At 39.1% G+C, this 15,681-nt stretch overlaps 1 protein-coding gene across 1 annotated transcript; it reads right to left on the bottom strand.

Annotated features, from left to right (window-relative positions):
* Positions 1-755: 755 nt before the first annotated feature.
* Positions 756-8,957, bottom strand: lpl (lipoprotein lipase). Its single transcript, XM_036587011.1, has 10 exons — positions 8,702-8,957; positions 7,738-7,925; positions 7,400-7,579; positions 6,901-7,012; positions 6,474-6,707; positions 5,479-5,721; positions 4,690-4,810; positions 4,156-4,335; positions 3,829-3,936; positions 756-3,742 (listed from the first exon to the last, which is right to left on the bottom strand). The coding sequence occupies exons 1-10, from the start codon at positions 8,805-8,807 to the stop codon at positions 3,691-3,693; spliced, it is 1,524 nt and encodes a 507-aa protein (XP_036442904.1). The 5' UTR covers positions 8,808-8,957; the 3' UTR covers positions 756-3,690.
* Between the last annotated feature and the right edge of the window lie 6,724 nt (positions 8,958-15,681).

Here is a 15,681-nt window from a genome sequence, read left to right as displayed (position 1 = left end):
AGTATTTTTGGGCCATTTCTTTTGGTCCATTCATCATGAAATTTACACACAGTGCAAAGGTCAACAGATTTTTCAAAAACTGAAAAACGTCAAAAATGGAGATACAAGATTTTGTTCAGACAACAGTGATATATTGTATTTCAATGCTGGTATGCTGGTCAACAAGCATGCCCACCCTGGGGTGACCAGCTAAACCAGAACCAGATCAGCACTAGACCAGCTTAGACCAGCGTGGAATGCTTGCTGGCCTGTGCTGGACTTTTCAGCAGGGCTTCAACAAATCTGAGAAAAAATGGTGTGGCTGGTTCTGTGAAACTGCTCTATTAACAACACTGACGAATGTCTGTCAGTGACCTCTTTTAAAAGATTACGAGCCATTTTATTATGATGTCCTGCTTCTACCTCTGTTGTACTTCTATTGAGCCCCTGAAAACACTGAGCCCAGCTTGACTTTATTTTCTCTGTAATGAGACTATATACTGAATAACGGCAGCCAAGCTGGGCCTAATAAAAGCTTACACACAGCCCTCTACACAGCTATCAGTGTGTTAAATGGTAGGTTCAATTTTAAGGTCCGTGTCATTACAAAGTCTACATGCACTTACGTGCTTTTTGACCTTCATTTAAAGCATAAGAAAAGCGACTAGCTAAACATACTGTTATTGCTGAAAATATGGATTTTTTTACTGTTTTTTTTTATATATTGTGAAGTGCCTCTGATAATGTAAGACAAATGAGAACGTTTATACACTGGAGATATGTAACATACTCTGTTTATTAAAATATCATTTTTATACAGTGCATAGTGTATTAATATGATGAATTAACTAATTCAAAAGGCAATTAGAACCCCCCCCCCAAGCAATCTGTATTATTTATACTCAGTTGTTTATAAAAATAGAGCGGATATGCATAACTCACATAGAAAGAGATAGAGAGAAACATAAACATGGCAGCATACAAGCCCAATGTACAAATATATACATTCAATAAATAATCTTGTGGTGTTTATGGCTATTATGTGGGGCAATCCATTTCAACGGCCTTGTTTATTTCTGATCTTTGCTTGAAAATGGAGCTTATGGCTACTGTAAGGGGCAACTGACCAATCAGGGTTTGTCGCAACTAAACAGGCAATTTGATTTTGCACAATTGTGCAGACTGTCTCTAAAAATAAATTCTGAAATTTGGGATACTGTTTGGCAATAATCAAAATGCAGGGTGTTAACGACTTCTCACAGTTTACATATTAAAGGATTTCATAATAAAAACCTCCTAAAATACTGAATGAATCAGGAGTTCCTCCTTACATTCACAAAGGTCTGACCAGCCAATTACACAATCAGCCACAATTCAATGCTAGTCCTATTTTGGTTCACAGTATTTGAGAAATTAGGCATCTATAAGGTGAACTCTCCAACGTTCTATTGGAAACATATGCGCCTGGCGAAAGCAAACTGGCTTCTGATTGTGGCTTTAAATGATGACTTAAACGGTTTGCATCTATAAAGTGACCTGTGCCAAACACAATAACCAAACACAGACAAAATAAAGTGGAAAGGTAGACATTTTGAGATATAGAATTGACATTTTGGGATATATGGCAATTAAAAAATATTTACAAGAATCATTTCCATACATAGATTTAGTTGAGAGAGTATTTGGTCCAATAGTGGTCAACACACTGACTCCTGTGTGGAATCAGAAAAATACGCTCCTGTGGGTAGAATCGAGTTGGAGCTGTCTGTGGTGAACCACTCAAAGAACATTAGTGTTAGTTAGCTGGCAGGTTTCGGTGGAAAAGATGTGTAGGTAGATCTGAAGGATCATAGTGCCACCAAACAGTACAAATAAAGAGAAATGTAGTTTAGCCCCTTAAACTCCACAGAGTTGAAGGTGTTTCCCAACTTACTTTCCTCACACTCATAATTACATAACCTACATATTAGTTTCAGTGTAGTTACTGAAGAATTTATAATAGTTACTGAATGAAAAGTCTTAAAGGGGAATTCCAGCAATTTGTCAAACTTTCTGCATAACATAATTGTTAAGATGTAAATCATTTGTTCACAGCAATGTTGATAGTAGATAATATGGGACAATATAAGGCAAAATAGTACCCAAAAAGTCTTTTTTCAGATTTAGCACTAATTTACCATCATCTACATTATATTTAGAAGACAGGTTCTACAAGTTTACTGGTCATTTTAATAGTAAATAATATGTATATATATATATATATATATGGGTTGTAGATGCCACAACCTCTGGTTCCTATCACCACCACTGTTTAGTATCAGAGTTGGTAAAAGGGCTGAATGATTAATCATTTTTATATTGAAATCACAATGCAATGCAGTGCAGTTTTCAATAATTGTACTGTACTTTATCAAAAAATGTTGTCTTAAGTTTTAAGTGGGAAATTTTATCTTTTAAAGCAGAGCTTGTGAACCGCCTAAAGTAGACCAGTCGGTACCAACAAACCTGCCTGAGTTGTGACTTCACAAACATCAAGCCAGAAAAGGCAGATTCTGGTCTCAATTAATAAAAATTAATAATTGCAATTTAAATCGTAGTTGCAATATTAGTCTGAAAAATCGCAATTAGATTTTTTTCGCCTTTTTTTTCAGCCCTAATTGGTAAGTTTCTCTAAAATACAAACTATTAATGACTAAATGACTTTACATCTCAGAAATTGTTTTATGCAGAAATGTTAATAACTGAATAAGAAGTCTGGAGTTTAAGGGGCTAAATTCCAACAGAAAACCTTGAATCTGAGTTTTAAATGCTTTCCCCTTTTTCTCCCAGTGTTTTTTGTAACAATACCCAGTGTAACAGCAGGTTATGCCCCTATAGCACGTCAATATGACCACTCTCCTTTATACGCAATCTTTACTTAGCATTATCAACTGCTTCAATGTGCTAGGGAACACTCAGCATTTGACTTTTCTAGCTATTTAGGTAGGTCTAGTGTGATACTTATCGACAGAATATAAAGACCCTTCTATATTTCCTTCATGGCGGGTCAGTCAAAGCAGTGGTCATCTCAGACCCAGTCAGGGGCACTTTGGTAAACCTAAAGAAACCCTGTTGACTAAGTGCAGCTCAACGTGACTCCCACTTTGCCTTCCGCGCGAGCGTTGCATTGTTTATTAACCGTGCTTTGGTTTGACCAAAGCAGACAGAGATTCAGTACACACGTTATAACAGTGTAAGAGTTTACTTACATATAAGTACATATATATTGCATAACAATAAGACTTCTATCTTTCATTTGAAAAAATATTTCATAGCCAAAGAGATGTGATCAGGATCGCATCCTTCCATGATTCAGCCACTGAACTGCCATTGAAGGAGGTGCAATAGCATTACAATTTTTCCAGATCACCTTCTTGCAGTGCTTTAGGCTTCAGTGACCTTTGATTATCACATTTTTTGAGGAAAGGAAAAAAAAATACTGAGCGGTATTAGACGTGGCTTTTCGATTTGAAAACTGCTCAGCAGTTAAAAGTTAAAAGAGTACAGTTCCTTGCAGGATGTGCTTATGGATGAGGATCTTTTGTGTTAATTGCTACTATTCAATGACAGGCTTGGAATCGGAACATACAGAAACCGCGCAGTCTCTACCAGTCCAGTTCCCAGCAGGCTCGTCTCGGGCTCTGGCAAAAGGGTGACTCTGCAAGTGCCGCTCTATTCTGTGCTCTTCTTGAAGGAACTGCCACGCATCTTCAGCTTCTGCAACCTGCCAGCAGCAATGTAAGAAAACAGTCAAACAAATGCATATACCTTTAATTAGGAGGTCAACAAAAAATGGAAATGTGGCATTACCTTTCATTTTTCTGGCTCGACTGGGCTTCCTTGTCTTTCACAAACACAGCAGCATCCCCTCCACGGGCAAGGTAGGAAAACTCACCTTCTTTAGCAATGAAGATCACTCTGAAATAGGAAACACCCATTAATGCCTTGAAAAATAGGCTTATTATTCAGTTATTAACCCTAAGATGTGTTATTCACAACCATGAAAATGAGTGGGAGTGTAGCTTGTATAGCTTTTGCTTCAAACTTTTAATTTGACAGGGGGTGTTCAAACTTCAGCACACACTTAAATTAGCTTAGGGTAAAGCCTCAATGTATTGCAAGTAAATAAATGATTACTTGGACTGTCTCTCTCCGGATTTGACGCGTAGTTTGCGGATATGGAAGGTGTCGGGATTCCACCAAGGCCAGCTGATGATTGTATCCTTCTCCCAAACCAGCTTCACAATCATCAGCTCTCCAATGTCCACATCCGTGGTCAGCAAGAACGACACAGTGGTGTTGGTGTTCATAGTAGGCCTAAATAATTATAAAAACCCACCATTACTACAACCAAACCCACCGTTACCACCACGATCCTCAAAATAAGGAACCAAGGAAGTTCAAAATATATTAACATTAAACTGACAATATATCAAAATATATTAATATTAAATAAACTACATTATGAGGTAACAAAGTCTGCATATGCTGTCTCTACTCTATTTGACTGAAAGGAAACATGTGGCATAATTAATGGAGCACATACAGCCGCTCAAACACCTTATTCTCAGAAACACTCCGGAAGCTTCTTTTTTGGGTGCCATTGTTAGCAACAATTGGTGATGTTTATCTTATCCTGAAGACTTTACATTTACATAACTTAAAACTTACATAACATAGGGAATGTTTTCTTTCTCTCCAGCATAGCCGTACAGGGAAATCTTCATGGGCTGGTCAGTGTAGCTTATCTTGCTCTGGCTGAAGAAGTGGACCTTTACTTGGTAGTGGTAAACTGCAGGAAGGAAAATGTTATATTTAGAAAGAGTTTTTGGTGACATGGCCAGTGTGAGAAACTGAGATGGAAACACCTGCAACGTCCATTAAGGAAAAACTTGAAAGGAAAAACTTGAAAGGAAACTCCTCCAGACACGCAGCCTTTACTGTGCAGCTGATGTGGCACAGGTGCTTCTGTTTCCAAAGAAGCCTTTCAGTGCAGTGCTGCACCATTACAGCCAAAAATCCCTATACGTGACGACCCCTATACTGACCTCATGTCGGTACAGAACTTTGAACCCGACGTGCCAGATTTATTTGTTATGAAGTTAATTTTTTCACAGGTAGTCACATGCAACAGTGTCCTCTTTCAAAACAAATCTTCATTTTCCGACCCCCTAACCCGGACCCTTCCCATGTCTATTTTTACAAACAGACTATCCTGAACCTGGACCAGTACAGCACGGAAAACATGTACCACTATCACTATCACTGTGATGAGCTATTACTCATGTGGCACACTTGGTACAGACTAGCATGCGCAGTGTTTTGGTACCAAAACTGTTATAAAAGGCAATTTTTGGCAAGAATCAGACATGGAATCTGAAGAAACAGCTAGCGCTCCATTAATCTAGAACCATATCTTTCACTTTCACCATTATAGAAAACCAGTATTTTATTCCCTACCTTTGTATGGCATCATGTCTCTGGTCTTCATGTACATCTTGCTGCTCCTGCGGCTGCGCACTTTGGTCACGTCGTAGCCCACCTTGTTGCAGCGGTTCTTCCGGCAGCTGAGGCACACCCCCTTGTTGAAGGTTTCCTTGGAGCTGCAGCGGTAGGCCATGCTTTGCTGCTCCATGTTGATTAACGAGTCAATAAAAAGATGGATGGAGCGCTCATGGGAACACTTCACAATCTGGTCCATGTCTGAGAAAGAAATGAGAAAAACAAGAAAGGATTAATTACTAATGTACAGTTCAACTAGTGTTGTTATTATATGAGGAAGCAAAGTAGCTTCCACTTTGCCACTGAAAGATTTTTTTGCCTTTCAGTGTTTGTACTCTACATATTTGGATTGTTCTTAAAGGAAAAGGCAATTATAAGTTATAAGTGGACCTCTGCTTAAAGGATATTTGCATTTTATGCACAAAAGAACAGTTGTAATTTATTTTTATGCTCATTTTACAACCTCTTTACGTCTCTTAGAATTAACACTGTTTTTTTCTGTGTCTCTAAGACAAATATATGTAAATGATCTCTGCTCTGATTGGCTGCCCTGTACTGTGCCCCATTAAAAAGCTGTCCATCCTGAAACATTCCTTCTTCAGCGTGAATGGGCAGAGCTCAATTGCAGTGTCCATGCTGACTTTGGTTTGCATGTATAGACTGTATTGACTGGGAGGCAAACTTGACCATGGGAATTTTGTTTCTCCATGATACGAGCCCTTGAGGGCAGCTGTGGTATTAAAGGGGTAGAAAAAGGTAGTAAGAGTGGGAAACTGCTGCCTATTTGCTTCCATTCACTAACAGCCATGATAGCATTTTCTGCCTTACTACGCACTTAATTAGGCTTTTCAATGTTTGCATTCTCTGCTGTCTCAGCTTATAGGAAAAGAGTTCTTCAGCCAGCTGTGGTCAGACTGCTTGTAATGAAAGCTACACAGAAGACAAGAACTCACTTCTCAAGCCAGTGGTAGCCACCATCATCATGGTGTTCTGCAGATCACACCCAGGCTGGAAAGTTCCTCCGTTGGGGTAGATGTCCACATGCCCCACAGGTCTCTGGATGCCGATGCTGCGGTCGGGAGAGCCACGCGTGTTGGTGTGAAGCACGTCCACAAACAGGGCATCGTCAGGGGAAAGCGTGCTTTGGGCATCTGCATATTCAAAGGTTGGGCCGGCTGGATCTAAACCTGGACGAAGTCACAAACAAAGAAAGACGTGTCAATGAGGGACACTAACTAATGTAATAGCTGAATAGCTGCTGATGCACCAGCTCACTGTAGCCCACTATAGCTTGACTGTAACCACTATAACACCAAAAGATTAAACAAGCCAATTTAGACCAACAATATGATTATATGTCATACAGACAGTTCTGTTCACCTGTGATCCTGTTGACTTTGTTTCTCATGAGGAGTCCTGCAATCCCAGCTACGTGAGCACCAAGACTGTAGCCCAGGATATGGAGCTTCTCCCATGGGTACTCAAGTTCAGCCTATAGGGAGCAAACAAAGAGATCATTATTAGACAATATTTTACATGGACGGAGCCCAAAAAGGAATATCTGTTTATCTACATATATACATAAATACCTCTTTGCATGCGCACATATTCCTATGTAAAACATCATTGGTCATATCAAAATCATGCATATTTTTCAGTTTTTATTGTTTTTACACCATTTGAAACTGCAGCAGTTCTTCATATGTAAACATTTCATGACCAACGAGCCAAAATAAGTGGTCCAAAATAATCTGTTTACATTAAAGTACATTAAATGTGAGTTACAATTTCTGAAACATGAGGCTTGGTTATGACAGCAGCACTAAAGCTGGTTATGTCTATAGAACTACCACGACACGTGTTAACATTTCCAACTGACCTGTAACCAGTTGACGAACTTGGCCACATCTTTGCCCACCAGTTTGGTGTAGGCAGCTGAGGTTGGATAGTGTTGCTGGGCCCGGACGAGCCAGTCTACCACAATGACATTGGCTGTTGGTTCACGTTCATACAACGCCGTCACCAGCTTAGGAACCCAGCTCTCGTACATTCCAGTGACCTAAACACAGGGCAGGCTGGTCAGTGTTTGGTAGTCTCCCTCATTTACAGTGATATATGCTTAGTATATCAGTGTGCATCAGGAATTCTGATTTGAGAGTTTGAATTAAACAATAAATGAATTTAGGAACAAACATGTATGATCTGTAATTAACTCACCGTCCATCCATGAATGACTATGAAAGTTTTGCTGTCCGGATTGAAATTGCACTCTTTAATAGTTTCCCGCTGTCCTGGGACTATGTAGCACAGGTCATCTTCGGGTTCATCGCTGGTTCTTAGCGAAAACTTGGATTCAATGTCACTAAAGTCCACCATCCAGTCTGTAGAGTTTGCTGTGATGTTGCCTGTGCAAATAAATGACAACAGAATTATAATAAAGATTTAAAGCTTGTTTATTTTTTCAAATCAGAATTTAAGCCCTGACTTGCAATTTTAGTCCTTTAAATACCCAAACTGTAAAAACTAATTCAATATTTTAACGTCAACAAGTGTGCAACAACTGGTTCCCTTGAACTTTTCAGTGCGTAAGACTTCTAAAAGTAAGTTAACATATCAATCATCTGTTTTACACTCTGTTAACTTATTATTTGCAGTTCAATGACCTCAAAAAAGGCCAAAAATAGGTAAACTTTTTCTGCATTTATGAGGTAATAATAATGTTTATTACACACAAAACCGAGCCATCCTGCATGCATATATATTCGTTATACATAGAATGCAATTCTAAAAAGACATGCAAGTAAAAAAGTTTGCATGCATCAGACATAAAAAGGCTGGTAAAGCGAGCATCACGTTGAATTCTCTCTCTAAAACAGTCGCTCCCTTTTTTTTCGTGCTCATTTCAAATCAGGATCTCTGCTACTGCAAATCTGCACTACATGCACAAGTGAAAGTGACTTGTAAAGACACTTCAGACTCGGTTCGAGTTATAAAAGGCATAAAGCTGAGGCACACATGTTGAGTAAGGGCTGGTCCTCAGAATGGTGACTCAGCTTTGAGTCTGAATCCTCTGCTTGGCACAGAGGTCTGAAGAGAGGAGGAGTGCAGCATGATCCAGCAGCACAGATCAGTCCGTCTGTGGCTGAGGAGAAGTGAAAACAATGAAAAAGTGAATACTTACTGAAAGTGTCTGCCTCAACTACCGGTTCAGCTGTGGTTGCATAGCTGGAGAAGGTGCTTGCAAAAAGCATCCAGATAACGAGCAAAAAAGCGCTTTCCTTCCCCATGTTCTCCTACTTTAAGTGCTTAGCGGTTATTTTTTAGTGGCTCAGTTGCGGTTGTGAAGTTTTTTTTAGTCCAGTGGTCAGTGGTCAGCGTGCAGCCCGGCAGCCCCTGCAGATGTCAGTACGGAGAAGTTTGTAGCGGTCCGCAGCTCTGAGCCGCGTGGCTTTATGCTCCAAGCAGGACCGCGTGCAAATAACTCGCGTCTCATTGGCCAGCTGCGGCGGAGCTGGGCGGGGCTTATCCAGCCCCGTCTTATTTATATTCATACAGAAACGAGCGTTTTAATTCTGACGATAAAAACGCACGGAATGAACGTGGTGAAATGGGGAATGTGAACATGTTTGTTCATATCACGTTGTGAATAATTGTCATTTATCACTTATTATTAATTATTTCGCACTGAGAGCACTGATACGTTCTCACGCGCTCGAGTTCTGACGGTTTTGTCCTTTGCCCCCTCCTAAAACGGGAACTGATCAATAAGGCAGAAATCCGCATATTCATTAACGGAGGAGCCAACATTCAGATTCAGTAGAGCAAATATGAAACCACTGTAAACACTGTTTTGTTGAACTTCAAATAAATGTAGGACTCTTATTTTACAATTAGAAGTTTAATTAACTCGGAATTATTCTTTTTCTTTTTTTTTTTCACAGTAAAGACTTAAAGCTACTGTATTAATCATTGCCGGCATGGTTCCAACCCACACATAGGTCCATATCAAAGGCCATAGAAAGCCTTTAGAATGATAAAAAATGGAAATCATTTTTTATTAATAACAATTTTAAAAAATACACCCACACAAGTGACAGACTCAGCACAGGACATTGTTTATCCTTCCACTGTCTTACATACCTACTTACAATCGCCCACTTATGTTTTTTGATCTCATTCATAAATACACAGTCATTGTTTATTTAATTGATCTCAGTACAGTCTGCCCTATCCAAAAGAACACTGCCCGGCACTGAAGCCAAGGCCTTCCAGCAGCAGCTGTGAATAAGCAGGTCCCCGCTGACCGGCTCAGTCTGCTCCACAGAGTGAGAGAATGTCTCGAAGAACATTATTTTAATTTGGGGAGACGGTCAATGGGTGTGTGAGGAAGCCTTGCCTGCTATTGGCCAGTGAACAATGAGCAGAGCATAGGCAGACAGTCATTTTAAACCTTTACTGGCCAGGGCCTGCACATATGTGTCTGTATTCTGGCATGTGTGCGTGTGTGTGTGTGTGTGTGTGTGTGCGTGTGCGTGTGCATGGGGGGTTTCTACTGTAACTTATCATTTAGTTCAACATTTTGACTTCACACAACAGAAGGGTTACGAAACCGTCCACTGATACCGTCCAAGTGCACGTACACATACAGAGAGAGTGGCTCCTGAGTGCTACAGTACTGGCACAGCATTAACTTTCATTGGAGCCACATGTTCAAATGGACTCCACATGCAATTGTGTCAGCTCATATATCATGACCCCACAGTACGCTCCATACAACCCCCGAAAAATGCACTAAGAAGCTTAATGCTGTTAAGAGAGCAAGAGCTGAGGCTGAGACGGAGAGGAGAAGGCCCAACATGCTGGACTGTTTTGTATTGTACTGTACAGTCTTTAATGACAAATAAGAAGCAGTTCTGTTACAAAAGCAAAGTTCGGAAGATATTTATTCTAAATGAAAGTCTCCATTCAGAGGAAGTATAGTAATTTACCTCTTGATCACTGACCTCAAAGCAAGTAAATAAGTAAGCAGAGTAAATATCCATGTCCTAAACGAGGTAATCTGATTCCTGTCGTATTGATTAGCGGAAGCCAGAGGGTTCAGGGTGGTGAAAATGAAATCACTGCAAATTCGGAAACTAGGTTATATTTTTATGTTAAAAATATAAAGCCCCCCATCCCTCTTCCTCCCACACCTGAGGAAACTACATAGCACATAAATTGCTGAAATTTTTATGTACACATAATACAATGCTTACAATGATATCCAAGTGCGGCACACTAAAAAAAGCATTACATTGAATTTAGCCCAATATGACAAAATATAAAATATATAACATCACTATATTACATATATATAGTATATACATAATACTACATGTATTATATATATATAATATATATTATATATATATATATATATATATATATATATATATATATATATTCTTCTTGAAAGCATATGTGTATACATATATATATATTTCTTCATGCTTTTAGAGCATTAACTTTACAGGATAAGGAAAAACATTCTGAACTTGCCATGTAAAAAGATTTTCCTCCTCATCATTTTGGAGAATTTGTATTGGTCCATTCATTATGAACTTTTTACACAATGTAAAGGGCAGCTGTTGTACACTTGATGTACAGTCGTATGCAAAAGTTTGAACACCCTTGGTCAAATGGCATGTTTTGTTTATTGTCTGGGTGGAAACAGGTCCTGTAGCTCATCTTCTGTAGCAGAAAAATGACATTACTCTGCTCATTTTACTTCACAGTTTCTATTTATTTGCTAATTTTATCATATCAGATAAAAACATTACATATAATGTTCCATAAGTCCACATTTTATGTTTTACTTTCTCCCAATATGTTAAATTCAGCAAATAAACAGCAATTGTGTATTATGTGCAAAAATGTGTTCTGTGTAGAGGAACTTATTTTCATCCGGAAAAACAAAAAACATAATTTGACTGGGGGCGCCCAAACTTTTGCATATGACCGTATATTAATTTGCAGGCAAAACCACCATTATTAATTTTCATGAGACATTTCTGAGAAGACTGAACACAAGAATGTGTAACTGGGTTTGCTTGGATTATAAGAAGCACAAAATGTAACCAACGTCTAAGACTGAACTTTGGAGGTGGAAAAATATCCCTGCATATTTCTCTGAAAAACTGCAAACAAGTATCCTGAAATGAATGGAAGCTGTAGTACACACTGAATACTGAAAAAAATTATATTATATTTAGTTGGTGATGCATCTGTGCAATTTTCTGTTAAACATGTCTTTTCTGAAGCCGCAAAAGAAAAAATAATGGTTGTTTTGATTGGAAATTACATAAATAGAGGGTGGTTCTGCTATAAACATATCTATCACTCATTTGCATTTGTTGAAAATGCCAGTTGGACTTTACACTGTGTGTGTGTGTGTACATGCTGTACACATTTCAATCAAGTAAACTCAATGCATTGCATTTCTCAGTGTAATATTTACAGAGAATAGCAGTAACGTTAATTCTGTCTGAGTAGGGCTTAACAACTGAGTCTGCTTGTAATCAGAGCTTAATATGGCACATTGTGTTTGATAATGAAGACCTTTCGGCCGCTTTGGTGGGGCACAACCACAGAACCCACTCCAGTGGTTTCCGGGTGGGTACCGCCTAACCCCTACTCTCTAATGTTGAAGAATTAGCTGCTGTGTAATTAACAATAAGAGCAACACTGCTTGTAATCATGTGACACACACTTTCATCTGAGGCTGAATGTGGTTTCCAGCCATCTCATGTAGGAGCACAGACAGGATGGCCCAAAGGCAAGATGGCTTCTAAATCCAAACTCATGCTTTCCTGCATTTATTCTGTTTTATGGAGGTTTTTATTGCTTGTAAACATTCCCAATCAAAGTCCATTGCAGATTAATGCTACTGATCTAAACAATGTGAAACATAAACAACTCCACAAACACCAGCCTCGCCATGGTTATAAAAGCTTTATATACAAAAAAGCTGTCAATGCTAATCACAAATATTTGTGAGATGAAACAAATAGAAGCCATCTGCTGGAAGCTTTGGGTGTTTGAAGGTTGGAGGCCTGCAGGTCCTGCAGCTGAAGCAGAACAGTTTTTCAAGCCGTTCTGCATGTTCGAGGTGTTTGATTGCACAGAGGAGCCCTAAGCTCGAGGCCTGGAAAGGTGGCAGATGTGACATCAGGTCACTTCCATGTTGAAACGTTAGCATTGCAAGGCTCCTTTCCCTGTGGAGACGGGCTCTGATGCCATTTGCAGCTATGGATGGTGCAAGTGTGTCTGCCTGCGACTGCAACCCCCTGGAGCCGGCCCTGAGGGAGCCCATGTCTGCTCTCATGGCCGTTATTACAGAGTGCTCACTCAGCACAGGAACTCTTGTTTGTCTTGTTTTGTGCCACAGAAAACTGCTGATACTTACTGTAGGGCAATATAATAGCTCCATTAAAGGGCCTAGACCAGAGGGCGACTCCACAGCAGAATTAGATTTGTAGGTAAAAATAAAATAATCCTCCTTTGCAGTAAAATAAAGCTCTGCTGGTCGTTCAACACAGTTTTAACAATAAATGGTCTTAAACTCTGGAGTTAATGTAGAACTGCTAATTCACCCTTTAACCCTGAAGGTTGGTGTTCAGACTGCTGGTCACCATAGCAATGCAGACAACAATCTCACCTAGCTAGTAGCTAATGAAACGGTAAAGAGAAAGATTTAAGATGAACATTGATAATTTGGAGACGAGTGGACTTTTATAAGCACTCCAGCTGGTTTTCTGATACATTTAATCTGCGGCAAGAAACTGACAAACACTAAAAAGTCACGAAGCTGAAGTCAGCTTCTCATTCGCCAGCCTCTTGTTCAAGTGACAAATGAGAAGCGACTTCAGACTTGTAAACAGTTGAACGTTGAGAGACATTTTACAAGAAACTATGCCAAAGTTTCCTGTCAGAGATGCGAGAAAAGCAGCGATGGCTAAGCTAAAGCTTAAAGCAGAGCAAAGTAAGTCTGCGTTTTTGTTTATATTCTATTTTTTAGCCTGTACATTAGTACATTAGCACATACTGAGACATATTTACAGCCAAGATGGAAAACATTTCTTTAATAAATGGACAAAAACTGTTGTGGCTCCCAAGGCAGATTGATTTTTGATGAAAGGACAAAGTGGCTCTTAACATTTGGGTTGCCGACCCCTGGCTTAGCAGGATGATTTCTCTGTTTTACTGACATACAGTACTGTGCAAACGTCCACTCATCTATTTAATTACCAGTCAAAACCTGTTCACACAATGTAAAGGGTAGATGGTGTTATCAAATAGAATCAAATAAAAAAAGGATTTACGACGGCCAAGATATTCAAAGATAAAAGCATTTAAATAAATAAATAAATATATAAATAAACAAATAAATAAGATAGAAAGTTCAAACATAAATGTAAAAACTCACATAATTACACATAATTAATGAACACAGTCAACTGGCCAGGCTGTTCATGTCAGTGTGCTAAAGCTTTATGGTCTTTTGATAACAGCCCTACCTACACATGACTCAGACGGTAAAACAAGCTACATTTAGCACACGTTCTCTGTGGGGAATTAAATAATGCTACTATAATTTTATAAACCCTCTGAAACTCGCTCAGTGAGGCACTCTCACACTAAGCACAGAGGAATTCCATCACATGCTGGCAAAACCACACTCTGAGAAAAATATCAGCTTCACTGTTTTGCTTACACTCCTGCATGGTTTACAGAGAAGTGACCTGAAAAGCTTGAGAGACACTCATCTAGGCATTAAATATCATTGCTCTGAATAGTCCACGATTGGCAAACGGCTCTGTTTTGGGTTGTACAGGTCTATAGGGTGCCACTTTAAGGAACAGCTGGTTAACTTTGAAGGCAGCCTACTCATCTCTTATGCCTGGGGAAGGCTGGGAGGATTTCAGAGTTCCTAGACAGCTGGTGTCTAATGAAAAGCAGTTGTGCAATTCCTCCAGTTCACTGCTCCTCATATGACACCAGAGTAGGAGGGACTCATGAACCTGGACCTGCTAAGCTAATTCAGGAGGATGCACTCATGATGATGCTCTATGGACTCTGTTATCTTAACTGTTATCAGTTAAAATGGAACACATTTATTTAAACTTTCAGCATTAATTCATAAAGTCAATGAGATGTAAACAAGGTCATTCAGAGTTGTTTGGTGTGAATGGTTCATTGTAGAGAAACTGACCGACTCAGATTTCTTTACAGTGGTGCTGATAAGAACCAGGTGTCACAATGTCTACAACACAAATATAGCCATTTTATTTGCTGATGCCCAAAATGAACATTTACTCTGCATCTATCTTCTGTATCTTCTGAGAGTTCATATTTAACATAGATGATCATAAAATAGTAGTGAATCGTAGTACCTTTTGGTGAGGGAGCTTTTAGGGCCATTGAACTCTTCAGACGTCTGGTTCCTATCACCACCACTGTGAACAGTTCTGACTCGGTTATCTAGAACTGATCGTTTCATATCAAACCACTGACGTGACTTTGTTTACATCTTAATGATTTAATTATGCAGAAAATCAGTGGAATTTTCCTTAAAGGCTTTTTTACAGAGGAAAATAGAAAAAGAGTTCTGAAGACGTACACATTAAAGGGTCCATGTTCTACATTTTGCATCCCATGCATGCAAATTTTTATGGTTTAAGTCATAATTCATTTCTACATGACCATTTACTGACCTTTCTTTATCCCTTAAGACTTATCCCTTTAAGACTGATATATGTAAATGATCTCTGTTCTGATTGGCTGTTCTATATTGTGCTTGAAACACTACTAAGTTTTTTTTAATAATAATTTCACATCAAAACAATCTGAATTACTTTGTTTACATCTAAACAGTTTAATTATGCAGAAACTGTTCAACTGTTTGCTCTTGGGAGAGTTATGCTTATGAGGCAGAGGGCTTTTTAATCATATAGAATAGGATAGAATAGAATAGAATAGAATGGAGTGCTCTGGAGCAGCCTTAAGTCACCATACCAATGCAAGCATCAGCTAGAGGAATATAAAGCCCCCCAGCACTGGGTTCTCTGGAGTGATTGATCTCCATCCAATGCCTTTGAGATGAACTGGAGTGCAGTACCTGAC

This window comes from Colossoma macropomum, unplaced genomic scaffold (assembly GCF_904425465.1).
Source record: "Colossoma macropomum unplaced genomic scaffold, Colossoma_macropomum, whole genome shotgun sequence".
Classification (NCBI taxonomy): Eukaryota; Metazoa; Chordata; class Actinopteri; order Characiformes; family Serrasalmidae; genus Colossoma; species Colossoma macropomum.
This window is presented reverse-complemented; position numbering and strand designations above follow the sequence as displayed.

What these genes read in the sequence shown, in the direction of transcription:
- lpl (XM_036587011.1), bottom strand. Translation starts at nt 8,807, where the DNA reads ATGGGGAAGGAAAGCGCTTTTTTGCTCGTTATCTGGATGCTTTTTGCA. An exon ending in AGTTCGTCAACTGGTTACAG is followed by an intron (nt 7,013 to 7,399) that starts GTCAGTTGGAAA and finishes TGCTCCCTATAG; the next exon opens with GCTGAACTTGAGTACCCATG. An exon ending in AGACATGATGCCATACAAAG is followed by an intron (nt 4,811 to 5,478) that starts GTAGGGAATAAA and finishes TCCTTCCTGCAG; the next exon opens with TTTACCACTACCAAGTAAAG.